Source organism: Acyrthosiphon pisum, chromosome A1 (assembly GCF_005508785.2).
Source record: "Acyrthosiphon pisum isolate AL4f chromosome A1, pea_aphid_22Mar2018_4r6ur, whole genome shotgun sequence".
Taxonomy (NCBI): Eukaryota; Metazoa; Arthropoda; class Insecta; order Hemiptera; family Aphididae; genus Acyrthosiphon; species Acyrthosiphon pisum.
In genome coordinates, this window is record NC_042494.1 from 23,707,389 (window position 1) to 23,730,972 (window position 23,584).

Consider the following 23,584-nt stretch of genomic DNA (forward strand, 5'->3'; position numbering starts at 1 on the left):
AATAATAATAATAATAATAATAACATAACATAATAGATATAGAGAGAAATTGATAAAGAAATAAAAAAGAAACACAAAGAAAGTGGGGGGAAATAGAAGATTGGCTTTGGGGGTAACATCAAAATAATATAATATTAATAATAATAGTTTAAAAATATGATCACAATAAAGTCGGTTTGAAAAAAAAAAATTGTAAACAATTAAATAAACAAAAGCGATCCCTAACACCTATATAATAATAATAATAATAATAATAATAATATGTATACACGGGGGGACCGCCCGATAATTAATATTTTTTTTTTTTTTTTAGCGACGTGGTCTTGGTTTTTTCTTAAGATTGGCTCGAGCCTCCTCTAAATGTCTAGCGGCCGGCCGGCCGACGCGACTGCTGACGACGACGATGATCACCGGCGATTGACTATGGCGGCCAGCAGGGCTGCAAATAGGACTAGGACTGGTAAGCCGGAAACGATGGCGCTGCTAGATTCGGAACTGCACAGACCTGATGGGGACGAAAATTAAAAAAAATTAATTCATTATTGTTGCACTTAAGTACCTATTGTGTAACCGTACAGAATGTCACAAAGAATATCAATTAAACTGATTCCGGCCGGCCGGAAATATATACCATTCAAACGGGCTCGCGGACACACACAACAACGTGTGTCCACTTAAATCACGGGCATCCGGCAAACGTCAACATCACCCGTTTCACGTCGTCGATTGTTTTGTTTCCAAATCTCCGGACTGATTTTTTTTTCATTTTTTTTGTTTTCTCTCGTATACAAATCGGGCCCCCCACCCCACCACCACCACACACACATACGCACCCTTGACCAAACGTTACCGTACGTTTCCGACGCATAAAGGTATAAATAATTCATTCACACAACGTCCACTTCAACACTTCAACAATATTATTGTTATTACCGTTCCAGAACGTTTTTAGTTTTGCCATTAACACCAACTACCACCAGTTCCCACTATATAATAATAATAATAATAATATAATGTAATCGAAATTTCTATGGGGGTTTCGAACGACATTCGTCTCCGGAATGCGCGCGCACATAACAACGCGACGGCGATGATCATACAATTATTAACAAATTATATTAATAATTATACAATGTCATATCATTATCGTCATTGAATGTAACCGTCCACAGCGGACGTCATTATGTTGTTATATTATATATTATTATGTTGATATTGTAAACCGGCACACAGATAAGTTCTATACTTCTATAATATATTAATTATCTACATTCTAAGTACACGTAGTCTACGTATTTTCCTTCAACAATTTGTTATTGTACACGCTGTACTAATCGCAAAAATATAATTACCTAAGTAATAATTACCACACGCAGTACCTACGATTTATACGTATTAGATTTAAGTCTTTGTGGGTATAGTTGAAATTTAAATAATTAATGTTAAAATGTATATTAAATCCGCAAAAAAAAAATAAAAATATATTATGCAGGTATATTTTTCATCTCAGGGATCATTATGTTTTTTAATAATGTCGCGGGGCTTGGGAAAATCACTCACTCCTTCAAATCATTGCCCTTCCCTCTCCCCCTCCTCCCGCTCATCACCATGAAATGGCACTGGATCCGTACCGCGGTAAAACCCGAAATTAGAATTTTCTCAAAACAAAAACCTCGGACGTTCACGATAATATATCATACCTTGATGCGTTATATTAAACGCCCAGTGTAGCCGACCCAGCGGGTGCGGATGGCACGATTCCATCACCGAGGCGATGTGCAACATTTGCTGAGCCATTCCGTTCACTTGTGACATGATGAAACAGTATCGTCTGGAATTGGTAGCCGATCGTCCCTGTGGCGTGGATATCACGTAGTTGACGCCGGTATTTTCGTTTTTCCAGTGTCCGTAGCACGTGTACGCTGCGAAATAAAAAACCGAGAGGTGCATTAGTTTATAGTAAGTTCAAAAAAAAAAAATTTACACGCTGCAAATATATCTATTTGTATATTTTACGCACGCAACACGAAACACGGCAACAGTAGGATTCGTGCGTTTTGTGTATATATAGAGTATATACCTAATATTGTTATTGTATATTATATTATATGTATGATACGAGAAGGTATAAGATACGCTCGTGTTCATCGTACGAGTGGTTACGTATATGTCAAGGGGGATTCGGTGGTGGGGTGCAGGTTAGTACTTAGTACCTATAGAATAATCACATCCCTATCTCCTTGTAAAAATCCCGAACAAGCCACGGCACGCGATTCCGACGTAAATATTAATAAATAACATAGATGTGGGATTATTGAAATCGTTAGATGTATAATATAATATTATGACATCGTCGTATAAACTTTACGTAGGCATTGTAATATTCCCTCCCGAGAGGTGAGAAAGTGAGACCGCCCCGGGACCAAGGATTGAACGCCATAACCACGGCCAAGGGTGCACTATATATAATAGTATGCGGTTCGTTTGTTCTCTTACCGGCCACGGTCTTGGTACCGCACTCTGACTGGAACTCCATGGTGTCCGGCGAATTGCAGCCGATGGTCAGGTACTGTTTGCCAGGTGGGTTGCACGGAATCGATGGTTTGTCTTGGTTGTTCTCGCTGCCGGGCCGGCTGGCGGCCAGCGCTTTGCCCACGTCTTCTGCGTTAAGTCCGCCGCTGATCTCGTAACGGCCGAGGAACGGGCACTCGCGACCTTTGGGCGACGGAGCTGCAAAGAAAATCATGTGTTAGCGGTCATCGTATAATATCATGTATCATCATGTCATTATTATAACTGACGTGCCCTGGTCTTACGATGGGGGTCGAGTGGCGCTGTTGTGGCGCGCGCGCGCGCGTGTGTGTGTGTGTGTGTGTGACGATTGTACGGTAATAGAACGCGGCGACGATATGGCTTCGTACATGTATATGGCGGTATTCTCTTGCCACTCTGTCACGCGTATGTGTGTGTGTGTGTGTGTGTGTGTGTGTGTAGACAATAACCACGGTATAAGTTTATATATATATATATATATGAGTACTTGGTAAGAGGACGGGGGAAGAGGAGAAACTTTTGCGGCCAAGCGTAATGTTCCGGAATGGCGGAAACTTTGGAACAGACTGCGTGCGTTATTGCACATGCCAACCATATAATCCATTGGGCTGTTTGTGGCCGACACACTAAGTGGAGATAGATAATAATAATATTATTATTGAAAAGTTTTAATGAGACCACTGTTTTTATTGTTTGTGCCGTTTTGACGATATACTATGTGTACATGCCATACACGATATACCAGCTTCGCCACCCCCCTAAACACATTCCGAACTCTTATAAATAATTTATATTATGTTGATGTATAATATGTATATATAATGTGTATAAGTCACCGTCGATTGGGGAGGAACCGTCTTGGTCGTAGTCAGCTCGTAATACTACAACGCCGGTTTTATATCGCTGCTGTCTTGATTGTATACGGAATATTATAAAAACAACAAATGGACTAGAAGATCGCGGCGACGACGAGTACGCGTAGGAGGAGGTGGAAGAGACAGAAACCGTCATTTCTCCATACATTGTATAATAATAATATTCTTTATACGTCGCGTATATTACCATATCAGACACTTATTATATACGTCCGGGGCGGCACGACAGTCATCGTTTTCTCGGTGAAAAATTCAAAGTTCGTTTTACACAATGCCATCGCGACTTCCGATGACAATAAAGAAGTTCCGAAAATCCGTTTCGCTGACTTTTTATACCGAGATATTAGGCGAAGAATTTTTTTTTTGTTTAGCTATAGTTTATAAATTATATATACTCGTATTTCGTTGTTGTACGATAGTTTTCATTTTATAAACCAATTAAAAACATAAATAATAATAAACGGATATTAGAGAAGACTTTTTTTTATCTGATAATGAATTTATATGAGAGAAAATAAAACGTTTTATCTAGATAATTAAATATACGGCCGAAGGAAAATATGTGAATAAATTAATTTTATACATTTTATAAAGGATCATCCGTTTTTTTTTTTCGAAAAAATATATTTATGATATTATTGATATAGGTAGTTATTTTTTTTTCATATAAAGCACAAACAAATGTCGGTATTAACCGCGTGGAGGTTTATATATTTTGATTCATTGGCCGCAGCTTTCACGAATTACTATATTTTAAAACTATCGTCAGTTACTTGTCAGACGTAAAAAATAACAATACCAAGCAGTTTTATTAAAAAAAATAAATTGAAGTCAATTTGTTTGAATCTTTTGTTTAATACAACTTTTTAATAATATACACTAACAACAACAACGAAAAAACAAAAATGATTAATTATGTCATTTAACACGCCCATCATGAGACGAAACACCAAAATTATTTTTGATGCAATATATTTTTCACCGAGATATTATTATATTATTTTTAATATTATACGAATCCCTGCTGTGGTTTTGAGCGGAATTACGTAACACGTGCACTCTATTGTTCCGGGTACATTGTTAAAATAATCACGCAGTATCGAAAATTGGAGCGGGATTACTGTATATTATTGTAGTAGCGTATTACAAAACGAAAACCGGTCGTATATGAAACAAAAATCTATGGCACACGACCGAACAGTAAGAAAATTGCATTTCGCGAGGACATAATAATATATATATATATATATATACATGTAATATACATAAACATGTTCCGTGTAAATTAACTCCGATTTTAATTAAAATACAATTGTATATATTATTATCGTAGCGCGTTGTGTGTAGTCTTTCCATTTCGGACGGGCCCGGCTGCAGCGCGTGTTTCGCGGTCAACGTTAAATTAGAAAACGATATATATGTATATACATAAACACATTGCGCTGCGCACACTAAATAATACGTACGATACAATTATAAATATATATAGTTTATATACGGACGACGACGGCGACTGGTAGCCCCCAAAAGTCGTATACCTACTTAATGTGTTTTCCATTATACCTTTTGCTAATTGTTTTATAGGCCACGCGGGATGAATCTGTTACTGCGAAAACTTCGGGCGTACGTCATTTTCAGACTCGGGGCGAACAACTTTTACTGCAGTGAACGTTTCCGCCGAAAGGGACTTGTGGGGGGGGGGAAGGAAAATTGAAATTATTTACTTTACGATATTATATTTTAAGTGGTTTCTCAATGTATAAGATTGCCTCGCAATCATGTCGTGCATTTTCCCACAACCGCGGCGGCGGCGGAGTTCAGTTTCGTCACTTCCGTCTACGAGTTATACGTTATATCGCATGTACCGACTCTATACCGCGCCAACGGTCACGTTTCAACCACAATGCTATTTTGTAATTTAACGCCTCCGTGTTCTTCATGTCACGTATACCAAGAAAATACAAAATATAACTAGGTATCCCGTATCCACAATATTGTATATTTGTGAAAACTGAGTACACCGGATTCGCATAGGTACTAAAATATTTGTGATATTATTCATATACAGAGTATAGGTAACAGAAAGAACTGACCAAAAAAAAAAAAAAATTATGCTACTTAAACGTATGACAAAAATTGATAAAATTATAGGATTAGTAAATAGTTTTAGAAATATACCCATGTTAGCAAATTTCCAAAAATAATATTTTTATAAAAGTCATTGCGTTCCAAATTAGTTTAATCAAAGAAATATTGATAATTAAAAAAATTCTAAAAAATAAATGATTTAGATAAATATTTTTACCATAAAATCGTTCTTAAAATAAGATTCACAAATTGGCTATTTTGAATTTATTCAAAAAAATTTTAATCAAATTAAAAGTTTTTCATTTTCAGTATTAAAAAATAAAAATAATTTTTTTTTATTACACGTGTAGCGCATAAATTATTACGCAACAAATTTAAATATTGATTAGAACAAAAGTTATTCCAAAAGTCAGTTCTATCTGCTACACTCTGTATTGTATTGTAATGTAGGTACCTACTTGATAATATAATTATAGTCATTATATAATAGGCGGGTAATGTTATGTTTTTGTGCATAAACTTTAACTATAAATTATTGTAGGTACGCATGTCTATTATTGTATATAGTTTTGAAAATATTTTTTCAATTATCTCGGAATGAATATGCGGTAGCATACAGAAATATGTATCTGGTAAACCACGTAAAACCATAAAAAGATGTAAAAATATAACCTCGGATTTATACGGTAAAATTTATCGATGATTCAATTACTTTAGAATCATAATATATTTTCATGATGTAAACAAAATGCGAGAGTTGATAATAAATATACAAAGGGAAAAAGTGATTATATATGTTCATAAATTTAAGGGTAAAATGAAAAACGCCCCACTGCTGTGTATGATAATAAATGTTTTAGGGAAAATTTTAAATTTATTGAAAAAACACGGGACACCAACGGGTGGGAGGGTGCAGGAGGCTGACAAAGGGGGCGGAGTGGGCGGTATTTTTAGGGGGGCAATTTCGTCTCCGAAAGTAATAATAGTTATAATAAAAAAAGGGGAAAAAGTGAAAAATTAGCCGTTGAAAAATAAAAACACGAAACTTTTTCAATCATAAAGTGATTGAACGCAATGGAATCTCGCGGTGTAAACTTTTACGTAAATATGAAGATTAATGGTTTGGGGATTTCTCGTCTTCTCCTGGCCGAATTTTTTCTCCATTCTCCTTGTTCTCACACTGTGCACACAACCGCACACATATATATTTAATATCATATTATTATATACGTGTGCGCGGTATAAATGCCTAGTATAAATAAAATAAATGATCCTACCGGTGGAAACACGCCGTGGATGGCCGGAAAAGGGGGTGCGTGTATGGGAAGGGGGTACATATACCTAATATTATATATTATATAGTACCGATTCGCGGACGGCGAAGGGATGCTACCGCCGCCGGTTCATCGTAAGACGACAATTTTCCGCCGCGTCACTGGGTCTTGCGGGCCATTAGTGTCCCGACTCCTTAGAGCGTTGACGGTAACGAGATGTGACGACGTGACGTTCGGGCGGCGCGGCGAGATGATGGAGACGACGGCCACTGCGCCGCGGACGGCCCAGACGCGACACGACGGATTAGGTGGGGGGAGGGGGTGGTGGCGGCAAGAGAATAATATAAAATGGCGAAAAGAAAAAAAGACACTGGTACTTACGCACTAACGTGCTGAACGTCAACTGCTGTGAGTGGAAGTTGTCTGGCCGACAAGCGTCGTCTGCGTTCTCCATTGGGTTTTCTGTGTAAAAAAAAAATATATAAATAAAAAAGAATACGAATTAAACAAATAAAAAACAAACAAACGAATAAATAAAACAAATTTACATCGAACAGTGGGCGTCGCGGAAAAAAAAATAAAACGAAATGAAATGGACGTCAAAATTATAAACACTCTGTAATACGAATTATTAGCATTTTCAGAGTGGAATAATGATTTTTCCATTTTATTTTTGTCGTCAAACTTTTACTGACCGATTACAATCTGAATGGTTTTAAATAACAGGAATTCGTTCGGATTGCACTACTCTGATTAGGATTTCAAATAAATGTCGACCATTGTAGCTTTTTAAAGGGCGAAAAGAACTGTCGAACCATTTGATTCCGTTTTGAAGTTATATACAATGTGTCCGCGAAAACTGGGTACACTCTATAACTCAGTTACCTACACTACTCAGTAGCATATATATAGTTTAGAATTCTGTCTGCGGGAGATTGATGATCTAACAGTCTAGTTTCATGTCCTGCAAACATAATTCAAAAATATATTTAGGGTACTAAGTAATATGGGTAATTTAATTATACAATGTACCCTGTTCTCGCGGACACATGGTATATCCGGACGGTTTTCGCTTTAATCGAAAACGATCTCGAGCAGAATTATAATTATTGTTCGTAATGTTTTTCATTAAATTTGAAATGCGTTTTATGACTTTTGTATCTAAAAACCTTTATTTTTTTTTATATTTTCAACCTACGTTAAAATTTTTAACGCTAAACATAAATTATATGGATGTTTTATGTTATTGTGTTTTTAAACGATGTATGTTTAATATTAATATTATGCGAGAATGTGTATTATATAATTTTATACATTATAATATATATTTTTTAACGATTTGTCCCCAAACGACAAAGCATAAACCCCGGATAACCACCCCCACCATTGAATTTCGCCTACGGATATAACTTTTTATTTAACCTTCGAACATTCCCGCGATAGTATCACTGGTGTAGTGGTGTAGGTTAAGACTATAATAAAGGACCAATAACGAAGATGTTTATATATTATGTTCATTGATATGCAAATAATATTATTGCCATTTATTCATCATTTTTCTCTGTTATCTTAGAGATGAATTTAGAATAACGCGTAAAAAATGTAAATAAGAAGAAACATTAGTCTATTTATTTTCCACTGCAATCTTGCGCTATTAAAAAAACATCGTTTTATCAGTGAGTATAAATGTAGAGGACATCCAATGTACGAGCTAGTTTGTTTATGTTTCTTCGTCTAAAAGATAATTGATATTAAGAGAGCACACACAATGACGATACAACTTTAAATTACGTTTTTAAAAGGAAATAAATAAAAACATTGAAAACGTGGCCAATTGCTAAATTTTTTTAAGTACACATTTAAACATTATGTATTCTTTATGAGAAAACAACATTTAAAATGCTGCGGGCTTACAGGTACATAATTTAAAAAGGTTTAATTAATGAAAGTTTAATTTTTTTTTGTGCAGTAAATAATAAATGGCAAGTTCTACACATTTACATCATCTCAATCAAACATGAAACATGAAACATTCCTATTCAATGTATTTTTCTTTAATTTGAAATTACTTAACAAAAAAAAAAAAAAAAACAATCCAATATTATTACTATTAAGTTATTCATTTATATAATGGAAAATTTAAATGAAAATATTATGACTAATATTCAGTCGTATATTATGTTTGTACAAATATTTTGTCACAACGTCGGAGGTCTCTTGTAATTTAGTCGGCCATAATATGAAATTATGAAATATGACTATTGATGTGATTGCAGGTCGGCTTTCAGTTTCGAGAATATTATTGGTAAATAATGTACATTAAATATCATCTCGTTGTATTCGGACCGTCGTACGCATATATAGGACAAAAACGAATAGGTTGATCGAAAATGTAACCACATAATGTATAGGTATACAAATACAAACACAATAGGTACAGGTAATTAGATCAAACGATATAGTTTCCATTCGATGTCGAAACAGAACGGTTTTCAATAAAACCGCTTTTGGCATAATAATATATGTATAACGCGGCATTTATACACTCGGAGGTAGTTTGGTTTGCCTCGGAGGAGCTGCAGCCCGTGTGTAATTACAGAATTATAACGTTTAGTCGCATTAATGATACGGTACGGTAAATTTCGGTAGCGACTGCGATTAATGTTATCGTATCTAATCTCTGGGCGTTTTGTTTGTGAGTACGTCTCTGAACATTCGCGCCACCCAAGTAGCCAGGCAATGAATTACTATTATTTTTTTGGATTGGGTTGCATTTTTTTTTCATTATCGAACAATAATATATCGTATAAACGAAACGCGTTGGTCAAAATTAAACGCCTTAAACACGTTGAATCAATATAATATTATTTCGACGATATACACTTATAATATCATTAGACGATGTACACATATAATATTATTATATTATGATGTACAATTATAATATTATTATACGATATACATTTATAATATTATTATAAGATATACATTTATAATATTATTATACAATTTACGTTTTATATGTCTTAAATTCAGACGCGTACACGACTGGAAGTGCGCGTAAAGGAAATTACGATAGACTATATACCCATTCCGGATGGCGTAAGACGAATGGCCTCCCCAGATAATAGGACCATTACGGTGAACTCCGGTCTTGCGGAAATGCTCCTCTAAACAGAGGAAGTTTGTTATGGAAAGGTGTTGGAAAGACACGGTAATATCATAAAGCTGCGATCGAGTAGATGCAGTTCAAACACGTAACGACTACACCATCTTTATGTTTTGTGGTGGGTAAGGGGGGGGATGAGGTGCAAGTGCACGAGATGAGATATTATATTCCGCTGACGAATATCCGGTACATTGGTACAGTATTGGTTGAGTCCGCGTGGAAAACGGTCGAGTCGAACGGTCAGTCGGCAAAAATAAAAATAAAATAATAACAACAACAACGACAACAACGACAACAATATAATAATATAATATATTGCAGAGAATATAATATGACTATAGGGGAACAATCGCCCCGTCGTCATTGCACGACTAACGGCCAAGTGTGTAGTCGTTAACGCCCAAATGTGAGGGATACAAATTTGAAAACATGCACGTTTCAGCCCTTTGCGTAGTATACCATATCGAAATATATTTATGTCCTCCCAGTGAAATCGCTTAGAAAACGTTATGTCAGACACTTCGCTCGTATGAATATATATGAGCCGTCTCGGTATTTCCGCCTCGGAGGCGGTTACTTGGCAGCGGCGCAATATTTTTCGTTTTGGTCCTATCTCAGCAAATCCGACACGTTACCATAGAAATTTGAGGATTTTATATTAAATATGTTCACCCTTCCTCGCCTACGAAAGAGATATTTTCATATTTCCGTGACATATTAAAAATAACAAAACCTTAATATTATTTTACCGATAAAAATGTTGACATTAAAGAATAATGTTAAGCATATTTTAGTTTTTGAGTAGTTGCGAATTCACGAAACTTGTAAATTTGTTTTCTTTTTTGTTTACGTAAATACCTAACTATAATATTATATACAGAAATTTCAAATGTCAAAGAAAAACAAAGATAATATGAATACCTGTAGGCAGTAGATCCACGGAATTTAATTTGTTTCATGTAAAGAAATTTGATTAATATACGTTTTGAATATATTATTTACTAACCTTCAAGAATGAAAACGTTTGATATTTAAATGCAAAATAGTTTAAATTAAATATGTATATTATACAGTTATATTTATTTACGTCACGTACTGTTTTGTTCGCACAACGTAGGTATTGATTGTTTAGGAATCGCATGGGAAAACTATGATGATTAAATAAACTTACAACATGGTCATACGTATTTTCAATACTTTAAACTCGTAGTTTTGTGGATTATATAGCTTCAAACAACTACTATTTTTCTTCGTAGCCATATCTCTTAGGAGAACGGGAAAAATAAGTTTGTATGTCTTGCAATATCAACGCCTAAGTGAAAAGTTTGCAAAATGCACACTATTCATTTCGATAGATGGCAAACTTTCGTAAGCGTAAGTTAGCATTACGATTTTATTGTGACAAGTTCACAGCCCAAATTTGACGTAAAACATTTTAATTTCGTTCGTGAGTTTGTCAGCCTATTTTGTCATAATATTGGTCTGACACCTGTCGGTTCCCATTAAAAGTACCTTATACGCTTGTTTTGGAAACTTTTGGCGAAGTTTTTAGCATACATTTATGTTTGACTGTTAGTTATGTGTGACACTTAAGTTGTATATACGTACCACTCTCTTGGACCTCAACAACTTGGCTGTCACGGCGATAAAACCCCATGCACGCATATCCGCTTTGGCTGCAAAATAAAATGTACCATTAAATAAACTACTAAAATAAACGACTACATAATAATTATTTAATAATTTGTTACAAATTTAATGACCCGGTTGAATGAGTAATTATTTTATATTCAGTAATTAAAAATATAAAAACAATTAACAATTACACTAATGGAAATTGTTTGAACGTTTTAAAATTATGGTTATGGAAATGCACAAGGAAATAAATGAAAAAAAACATTGAACAACAATATACAATATACTTCATATTATTTTTGAAATATCGGTGTGTTTAGATCGCAGTTTAAGAAATCGGATATTATTTTCAAATATTGCAATCGTAATTATTTGTTAATGGTTTTGTAATATTGAAGTCATTTTATGATGATAATTGATAAATAACACTATAAACTTATTGTTTAATATTTTCGTGTCAAAAATTCACTGTGTTCTCAGTGTTGAAGTTGGTATTATACTTTAAATAAATATTAAATATACACTCGAAAGGAGATTTTTGTAGTTTTGTGGTCACCGGTCGGTTAAATTATGCAGACCATTAGAGGAATACTGTACAACAATATTAATACAATGTTTAAACTTTTAACCGGGGGAAATATTTATTAAGTTTGGACATTGTTCTAATAAGATAGATGAATTTATATTATAAACACGTCATCATTTTGATTCGTATACCATGTAAACGAGCACTAGAACATTCAACACGATCTTATATTATTTGATGTCTTGAAATTGATGTGCATAGTAATGTCCTCGCAGTGCGTATAAGCCACAATAATGCCCGGCGGCACATAGTCGGGGCAGGATGTGTGTAGATAAAGTATCATCTGTGTATATATATATTTGATCGTTAATTATATTGACGGCAGCCATTAGAAAATAACGAACATTCCCGCATTTGTGAAATTTAAACTTCACAACACCGCAATATTATACTTGCTTTTATTTTTTTTATCGTGTGTAGTCACTATTTATTAATAATCCTCCCTCGATCGAAATTCTACTTATGATGTAGACTTTGAGAGAAATAATAAAAAAAGAAGGAAATAAAAACGTCAGTTTTAATTTGCCGAGCTTTGAATACCCTTTTACCCTTCCTTTTACTTTATGACCGTACACGAGAATAAGAATTGGAAAAAAATAAAGACGGGGTTGATTACTTATACGAACCACGCCGACACGGATGAATGTACTCGAGAGTGTTTTTCGTAAGAATGTGTATACAAACACACTTATACTCACATATAAATATACACACTCACACATACTTGCATATGTGTATATATATATATATCACATGTTCGTTTGGAGGTTGAAACGTTGAAAAGTAAAAAAAAAAAAATATATTATAAAACCAACTCCAAACACTCATATAACAGTCATAACACAACATTATATTTAACTCGAGAGGGAAATCTGTAGTCGAGATTTTCCCGACCCCTTTATAACGTCGTATGGTGGTGTGTATACGACCGTGTACACCGGTCGTGATTAAAAAAAAAAGAAAAATGCATGCGTATACGTAAATTATTATGCATTCTAAAAAACCGCTCTTTAAGCTACGACATGTACTTACCAGCCGATAGTGTAATGCGTGATGATCAGCGCCTTGTTATCGGTGACGTTGATTACCTTGTAACACGCGGCGCGGATGTCGTGGTCCGGCCCGGCCCCCGGGACGCTCTTCCGCAACGTGCCGTTTCTTGGCGAGAAATGGTAAACGTGACCGTGGTTCAACGAGTGCCAGGTGTGGTGTTCGGTCAACCATGACGGGTACCGGCAACCCGAACCAACACCGTGGTGGTGGTGGTTTTCAGCTATGAAAAGAAAAATATACTTCATTAGTATGATATATGTTTTATTTGTCATAGGTATATTTATAATATATTATTATGTACGAGCAGCACATTGAATTTATATTATTTAGAATTTATATGTTTCGATGTCAAATAGGAAAATTATATTCGAGGAGCAAGCTATATGCGATGTGAAATCAATTCTGCTCAGACAGAGTATATTATAATCATTCGCATTCGCGTTTCTCGATAAAAGTAGGTATCAAATATTTTTAGTTATTCAAATCATGTCACTGAAAAGCACTGTTGATTAATATTGTAAAGTACAATATTGAATAGGTAGTATTATAAAATATTATACAGTACAATAAGGTTTCGTTTACGCTAGGTTCTACGAATTTATATGGGGTATGACTTATGAATGTTTAATGACAAACGTTTCAATGGTTTAAAATCACGGATATACGATACCTAGGTACCCAATTAGTTGGTTTTTGCGAACATCAGTGAATACAAGTAGTATATTCATTCGATGTCGGCTTAAATATGTAAATTACAAATCGATGTATACGTGCACGGTACACGATGAAACAAAATCGAATTATATAGTAATTTAATAATATAATAATATAATAATATAAAACCACCAACACCCGCACAATAATATATTGATTTAAAACAAAATATGCGAATAAGCATAAATACTCGAATATTTTATAACAGGTGAGATCTTAGTTCTTTAGTATATTTTTCCATAAATTATAACTTATGGTATATTATAATAAAGTAATAGTTTTTGTTTAAAATGATAACTCAATGCCTGGACATTTAAAACACGAGCGAACATTATTTAAAATACCACTAATATACTCTTATTTATAGATTAGACAGTTCGTTAAACATGTTCGTGTGTGATATCTATGTACACATATATTATTGTAAGTATATGGGAAAAGTGCCTTTAACATATTATATAACCATTAAAAAAATATCTACACAAGATAAGGGTAAAAATGGACGTTTAAAGAAAAAAAGACTTAATCAGCAAATGTGTTTAGTGTTATGACGTTGGCAGCCATAACAACGAAAATAGTGTTCTAGTAAAGCGTATTATAAAAAAACGTTATAGTATAAAATATATACCCTCGTCCCTGATTTGAAAATAGATATATTATATAATATAGATGAATAATATTGATGGGTGTAAAAAAAAATGAATCAAGATAGTAATGTAGAAAGGTTTTAGGTATCTACTAGTTTTATAAAAAAAGCGTTCGAGAAGTATTTTATTTTAAATAAAAATTTACAATTTTTTGCCAGTTTAAATTTAAAAAGAAGTATTATTTTAAAATCAACTTTATTATTCGCAAACGTTTTGTTTACAGGATATCGGTATGTTGGGTTAAGGGTTAGTGTGAAAATCGTTATAGATGACTCTAGAGCCATGTTTTTTAACGGTTGTACGCAACAAACATAATGTTTAATAAACAAAAGCATGACAAAAATCGATAGATTTTTATTAAAAGATAACACATTTTACACACATATAAATAGAAACCAAAGTAAATGTACACGTTATAGCCTATTCGTCACTTCGACATCACGTTCGACGGAATAAAAATATTATACACCTACACTAACGATTGATTCATTTTTCGACGTATTGTTGGTAAGGGAATTGCTTAATCCAAAACCATCACTATCGACAGCAATCGAAGATGGAAAGAGAAAAATATACAAGGGTGGCGGTGGTTTTTCTTCCTATTTCGATATACCAGGCTGTAGAAGGAAAAAACCGAAACCTTAAGGACCCTCTGACGTCGACCGGAAGTCGGTGCTCGATTACACACAGCTCACTGGTCGAGCAGCTCTGAGAAGAACCTTTGAGGGAAAAACAAATTTTTTTTCTTCCGTTTCCGTGCATTAATAATACATATCGCGAGTGCGCACGCGCGCTTGGGTAAAAAGGAATACGTCATACGACGATGGGGTCGGTTAACAACAATAACATTCCTCGGATGAGCAGCATCCATCGATGACGGTTAAGGGTCGGAAGGGTTGATGTAGGGGACGGTATGGGTTTTCTTTATCCTGTCTACACACACTATCATCATAACCATCATCATCATCGTCACCGTCGTCATCGCCACCGCAACCACCACCAACGTTCGGACGGCCAGGAATGAAAAGATCATTAGTCCGGAAACGTTTCCGGCCGCGACGCACGTCGTCCGCAATAATTGCGGCCCATTTGTTGTTTGTCCTGGTAGATACGGCGCAATGTATATGTATATACCTATGGGGGCGGGCGCACGTTGTGGGTTTTTACGAAAACAAAGCGAAAATAAAAATAAAAAGGGTTATTAAAAAGTTTTAAACGCCCGGCAATTTGTCGCAACCTCCACTGAACGTCAAATCGGGATGGCGGGTATGCCCCGTTATTACGGCATGTTATACGCTCACCACCGCTGCAGCCACCACCCTTACGGCTAACGGAAAATCGCGGCAATGCGTTTTTCCCGCGAGAAACCACTCGGAGCACGATTAACCACCATCGTTTCCAACCACCCACGCCGCTGCTTGTAAAGGCCATTCGAGAGCGCGCGCACATGATAAAGAAGGCATACCGTCAATACCGCAGTACGTGCATGCATATAATATAGTGTATAGGGAGCAAATGATTCACCGTCGATGTCGTAGGGTTTTCTACTTTTTTTTTTGTTACCTTGTATTCTCAAACATTTTTGGAGTGCTAATAAAACGGTTACGTGTCGAGTTTGCGAAAACGATTTTTTCCCAGTCTCTCACCCTGCACCATCGAAGCCAATCACCATCCTCGGCACTAAGTCCGCCTGATCACGAGCGCGCGCGCGCACACACACACACACACACACACACACACACACACACACACACACACACACACACACACACACACTGACATCCACCTCTGGCAGATGCGCACAACAATATTATGGAACGCGTATTTTTCCGAGAAATTCAATTAATTTCCTTAATGTATAGATAATATTTAGGCTCGCGTTGCGCGAACAACTTGGAACACTGAATGTGTACTATTTCGTTGCAAGAAGTACCGTAATAACCCATAGTCATAGGCTGCAGCGTATCTATATATCGAGTTTGACGGCAATCAATTAATATAGACTTACTGTTCATAAGACACAAAACGTATTATAAATCGATTACATACAAAGACGGGAGAGAAATACTAATGCAGATAACACCGCGAGAGTAGTAAATCCAACGAGAGAAATCTATCTCTGTCGCATTATTTTTATTACCTTTTTTTTTATATAAAAAACAAATGAACAGTATTTTAAAATCATTCTCGCAACTTTTTCAACGACCTTTAAAAACGGAAGGTTGTTGTGACACGCACGTGTTGTTTTTCTTATACTTACACAAAAATTAAATATATAATATTCATCATAAATATTATACTTCCTCAAATTTTGTTACGAAAATCGACTTCTTCGGTGAGCAAATTGTGTGCAATTTTAAAAATGAAAACCTATGCGTAGTCTTAGGAGTAGCGTGATTGGTGAATACAAATATCGAAAACGAGCAACCGACCAGGAAATAGGAAATTTATACAGAGATTAAACAGGAGTATATTAAGTGTAATACGTGTACCTTCACGAGGCACGTAAAATAAATTATTTATTGATTACTTATTCGAAACCGTGACAAACGATGACTAGAAAACAGCATTTTTCACATTGACAGCGAATACAGGATCACAATTAAACATAGAAGTACATTAATATGTCCATATACACATCAGTTAAGCGAACTACACGTGTCATATTATCACTTCTGCAGGTATTTTCCGGCTTGTTTACTTTGGCCGTTGCGAACTCCAAAACTTCCATAACTCAAACGCAAACCCACAAGTGACCTATTTGCAGGGCAAAACTAACAAACAATTTTTGAGCTCATCAACGTTGATGGACGCTTGTGATCTTTAATGAGTCTCTCTCCCCCGTCGGCCACCAAACACATTGCGCACACAAACCGACTATAATCATTATCCAGCAGCTACGGTAATTATTATTATGGTCAGAACTAGCATTAGGTTCGATTACCGGACAGTTTCTGCTAATGGTGCGTATACGAAATAATGGTTCTGCTGTAACTGCTGGTGCGTGTTCGCTAATACCAAACATATTTATACAAGAGAATTCGAGATTTTCGGAATTTGGGAAAAACAAAATAATACATTTTACACAAAAAACACATTTATATAATATATAATATTTTTTATGACAGTGTACAATTGTAATGTTTGCACTTATTTGAAAAATAACTGAAAATATATTATATAAGAGTACGAATTTCACACTAATCCGTTAAATTACCTATAATTATGTTTAAGATTTTAGATTAGGTATATTTAACCTAAAGGATAAGCACTCATATTAATTATTAAGTTAATGATCTCTGAGTTAACATGTAAGGCAATCAATGTTTAATTAAGACGAGGGATATGTTAAATATTAAAACCTTATCTTTATAGTGCAATACATTAATTGCAAACATGAATTAATTATACATGCAATCTGTGTAAGTCAAAGAGAATTATTATCGATCGTCTTTTAAAATCGGATAGGTAGGTATGCGGTATACATAATACACTCGAATCGAGTTGAGGAAAATTGTATAACGGCACAATTTATTTATTTTCCCGCATCAGTACATCACTTTATATGAGAACATTTGGGACGTGAAAATGATTAACTGAAACTAATTTTCTCAGTCAAACAGTGGACAATATGGTCATTTTATTATGAGGTACATGCGCGTTCAGTCAGTAATTATTGTCATGGCTGCGGCGTATGATAAGTAAATCTTTGAGCATACACATACCTACGCTGTTATTTCTCTGAGATTTCGAAGTAATAACCAACAGCCCTATATGAATATAATAACGATAGGTAGGTATATAAATAATGACCGACGACCGATTACCGACCGCCTGTATTATTATAAGTAACAACTATTGTGTAATAATCGATTCCGTAAAATATTGCCACGCCGTGAAGATTACTCTAATTTTGTGCAGGCATAATTTTAAATGTCTGATAATATTATAATTTTTAAATTTCGGTATTAAAACATATTACGAGATAATAATATGTAAAAACGATTTCCAGTCCCAAAATCGAACGTTAGAGGATCAAACATCAGTGTAACCGCGTCGAAGGGACACATTATACCTAGGTATTTTACCCTGGCCGTGAAACCACCAGCTTATACGAAAACAGCACATCTGACGTCATTAATACAACATTAATACTACTATTGTAAACGAGCGTCAGTATTCGTCGGGGTGTACCTGTACATATCATATAATATATATAATATGTATATATATATATATATATATATATATATATTAAAAACATTAAACATACGTTTCAGCGGTAAAACAGTTTTTCCTTTTAGTCTCGAACCGTACATACGTATTATACAGTATACACACTCGAGTGGTTACATATAGCCTTGTGGCAAGAGTCGACTTTCGAGTTCCACGCTCTTGACAAAAGGAACGGGGGAAAAAAAAATCGGTTGAAAAAAACCACCGACAATATTGTGTGCACAAAACTTTTGCTCTGATTCGGGGAAACTCTCGTGTATCCCAGAGCTACCCAAACTTACCACTGGCACACACACACACACACACACACACACACACACACACACGGACCACGTTCACCACCACCGCGGTTGGTTTGCCGGTGGTAAAGTTTTTCCTCGCGGAGCCCCGGGACCTAATAAAAGATTTACGACGCCCGTTAAGTTTCGGCGGCCGCCGAGAAGGCGGGGCCACGTCGCTCGGAAACAATTAACTTTCCGGCCGATCGAGCAGCCAAATTACTACTTGCGGCAGGTTTAACTGTCGGTCCGTTACCCACCCACCCCTCACCTCTCCACACGTCAACGCCACCGACGGGTCTGTCGTCACAGCGCGGTGCACAGACAATGAGCTTAACCCGGGGAAATGCGCACGCGCAGCGATTGACGATGGTGACTCGCATAGATACAAATTAATGTTCGATTTAAAGTTGTTAAAACGTCAACCATATAATATACTCCGATGAACACGAACCCCGCACAGGTGTATGCTTAAATATATAACAACAATCGGAGACGTTCGATCGCGGAGTGAGTTCTTTCGCTGCAGGTAGGCCTATACAGAGCAAAGTATAATACAGATTTTAAATTAAATCATGTAAAATCATATTATTAAAATCAAATTGTATATGATATAATAAACAAAAATATAATTTTATTATGTCTTATCATTAGATTAATCTTTATAAATTCAAAATTAGAGCGATATTTCTTCATTATTATAGTTTTTTAAATTTCAAATAGTATTTCATAGCTACTTATTGTACGTTCTTATATCTGCAGAACATGAAAAAGGAAAAAAAAGGTTACTTTGGGCGCAATCGGGCAATCCGCAAAATAGGCCCGCGAACGCGTTTGCTTATATCATGGTGTATCTAGAGGATTTGACGATTTTTCACTGAAATTAGATTTAAATAAGTCACGCCTTCCATATACATATCTCCTTTATTATTTTTAGAATTTGTATATATACCAGCATCAGGGTCGTACTGATTTGGCGTTACATGATTGGGATCAGGTAACTACGATTTTAATGTGGAATTGCAGTCAGTTAAGTACGATCGGAATTCAAAGGTGTAAAATGTGTTTGAAATAATCATATAATAATAAGAAAAAAACCGACGAGATTTATTATTCGTTTCGCAGTTTTGGATAGTTCAATACTCTTCAATTATAATATCGCCATCGACTGTCAGTGGGAAAATTAATATTGTTCGTGCATTTTTTTTTAACCTAGAAGACTTCTATTATTATATAATATATACTTTCTTTTGAAAAAACAATTATTGCAGTTGTTTATTAAAAATTCTTTTCACGTCATTCTCTTATTGCTTTACAAATACATAATATTTTAAACATTATCACTCTCTAAATGTTTCAAAACCTTCATGATTAATATTGCAATAACCGGGAATTTTGTAAAATTCCTATACCAAGAGCTTTTTACTCGCAGAACTATTCGAATAATGATGATAGTGACAAACATAATTATTTAGTGAATAAAACGAAAAAATTCCATACATTTAATAATTATGTGCATATTATAATATAATATAGAGCATAGAAAATACCTACAAAACAAATTATGTTTCATTTGTACTCAAAAACTAGACGGAATACAGTTCAGGAATTAAAATTCGAAGACAACACGTATGGCATGCGTAATAATATTATATTTAAAAACCGTCTTTCGCTATACACGATGTATTCATACTATAATGTAAAAATGTCATCGGTGCCGGACTTACGACTGCAGAAATTGCGTCGGCGACGTCGACTTAACACGCGTAGTATATAATTTTATATTCTTATAAACGTAGTATTTTTGATTTATTTGTATATCTATTTTTTATTTTCTAATTCAATCTCCAAGAGAGGGCTGCATCGGTGGCTGTCGAGAAAACGCGTTATCGCCGGCCGACAGGTCGCTCCGCCGCCACCACCGCCGCACCAAAAATAACCACTTACACAACATCGCCCGCCGAGGCGTTTATATTATTTCGCGCTTCATTTATTACGATACAATCCACTGGCATGTACTTATCTCGTCCATTCCGATTGCGTAGGTTGACGTATTCTTCCCCCGCCACACCACGGACCGTCCATCCATCCGCCCGTAAGCGCACCCCGCGTCCCTATTCCCACGTTCGCCGGTACTCTCCTATATAGATCGCGATAAAGACCCCTTTGGCCGCGGAGAATGTTTAATTTCGTATAATGGGATCCTCTCCACCCTCCCCACCGACATCGCCCGTACGCCAAGTGCGGTCCTATCCCCCGTCGTCGACCGGTCCCTTCACCGCCGTCGACACACACCCTTTCGGCTCGTTTCCGCCTTAGGGACGACACCACACTACTCTGCACACTCACCACCCCGCCACCGTGTATATAGGAAGTTTGGCCCCAGTCCAAACGTATATTATACACACACACTCACACACTATATCGTATTTATATACATAGGTGTATATATACCATCCACCACGCATTACACCGCTACCGTTTTCGTCCGTCCGTCACCGCGCCGAAAGCTAACAATCATTCTTTGCCGGGAAATCGATATCGGAGGGCCATATGCTGACAAACACGGTCGTTTACAAGTCGGCGGCGGTAAATTGTTTCGGATTGCCACATTATACACGGCTGCGCATACGTATATTATCATATATATATACACCTACATATTTGTACGTATAATATATAAATACCTACTCAACACACGCGCCACAAAGTTCATAGACATTATGTTACATAATAGTGCCTCTGCAGTACATGTAGACGTTTGTGAAAGAGATGGGTTTAATTAACCATTAATATATACCTGCGATTTTGTAGGTATATATTGTATTGTATATTATATTGTTTGGATCGTGGAGGACTTGGGTATCGACGGGTGCGACTGAGTGCGTGATCGGGGGGGGGGGGGGAGGGCGAACCACCACCACCCATCTACATTATTCATATAATTTAACACTGCGTATCGATATAAAGATGGTACTATATTCATCGTTAATGTCGTAGTTTGGCTGTTTTACAATGAACAATAAATATTGTATTGCCGCACGGAAAAAGACGTACACAACTTGACATTATATATACACGATTAAAGCCGTTAATTTCTGTAAAAAAAAACAATTTCATTAAAGATAACGATTTTTAAACTTTTTCGTTTTATATGCGCAGTTATATATTCAGCTTTTGGTGATATCAAAGAAGACGATGTTAAATGAACGCAATTGAATAAGTTAAATAGTTAAGTCACGCAAACAAATCAAATAAAAAAGGATGTTGCTTTTTTGAGAGACATTATATGCAGTTCGGCCAGCAAAAATGGCTTTTGTCGAGAGTATAGGCACTTGAAACGTCCATTTCCTGGACGGGCCAATAAATAATACCATGATGACGCACATTTCGAGATATTTTACATAAACGGTCCTCGAGAATATGTTAAGTTTTGGAGATTAAAAATAAAAAAAAGTATCGTCGCTTTTTATTGTGACTATATAACTCGCGTTAGAGATGTTGAAGTGGAAAACGAGGAGAACACGCATTCCTATTACGATATACCCTAGTCGAAAAAGTGCTAAAACTGCTTTTTTTCCCCAAAGAACCCTCAGTGAAAAACGAACAAATGAATTGAGAACCATGTTTATTGAAATTTAAACAGCGACCCTTCTTCTCTTGTCCTCCAAAGTGACTGTTGAAAACTAGGGTCTGCCGGGAAATCCGACAACGGTCCTTTCGCCGTTCGCTGTCAAGAAAATTAAAAGAAGCCAATATATGTCAAATTAATTGATTTTTTTTTTGGCAAAAGGTGATATGTTTCTTATAGTGAGATTTTTTTTTCAAACTCGCATTGTAAAACCCGTGCAATGTCACAACCATAAAAACAAAATAAAATGTTTTCACGGCTTAAGCAATATACTTTTACTCCCCTTGTATGCCAGCATAATGGGGAACATGGCGGATCAGGAAAGGCCGAGAGGGTTTAATGTCGGTTTTACGGTTTGGCTCCGGTTATTATAGCTTTTTTTTTTTGACACAATATTAATCGGCAGTTGTAATTAACCAAGTTGTGTAGTAAAAAAAGAAATACGCATAAATTGCAAGTCATAAATGTCCGTGAATATTAATCATTTTAATACTGTTATTTTATTAATTTAGATATTATTTGTGCTGAAACTATCTGAGTAAACGTGTACATATTTAAACATAAAAAACATCATCAGACATTGTATGCATGGTATATTATTTTATAAAAATATTACAGGACTATTATTATAATTTAATACAATACATAATGTATTATTATATTGTTTTTACTCAATTCATTGCTATGTAAAGACGGGAAAACCATAGTTCACCGTTAAGCTGTGGGTCACGGGTAATAAAAGAAATTTCAATCAACATTATTAAAAAAAAGTCTGTGTAGTATCTGTGTAGTTGATGGTTTTTGTTTAAGCTCTTTGACAAATTAATACACGAGATTGGAGTTTA

General features: G+C 35.5%; 1 protein-coding gene across 3 annotated transcripts in view; it reads right to left on the bottom strand.

Moving 5' to 3' along the window:
- Positions 1-282: 282 nt before the first annotated feature.
- Positions 283-23,584, bottom strand: part of LOC100167668 — a 155,790-nt gene continuing 132,488 nt past the window's right edge. For all 3 annotated transcript variants that reach the window (XM_029486826.1, XM_029486825.1, XM_029486827.1), the window contains exons 8-13: positions 13,213-13,453; positions 11,568-11,635; positions 7,172-7,252; positions 2,497-2,730; positions 1,701-1,922; positions 283-505 (exon numbers count right to left, since the gene is read on the bottom strand). In XM_029486826.1, the coding sequence (XP_029342686.1) occupies positions 408-505; positions 1,701-1,922; positions 2,497-2,730; positions 7,172-7,252; positions 11,568-11,635; positions 13,213-13,453 (944 nt within the window). In that variant the 3' untranslated portion in view covers positions 283-407. The remainder of the gene's footprint in view (positions 506-1,700; positions 1,923-2,496; positions 2,731-7,171; positions 7,253-11,567; positions 11,636-13,212; positions 13,454-23,584) is intronic.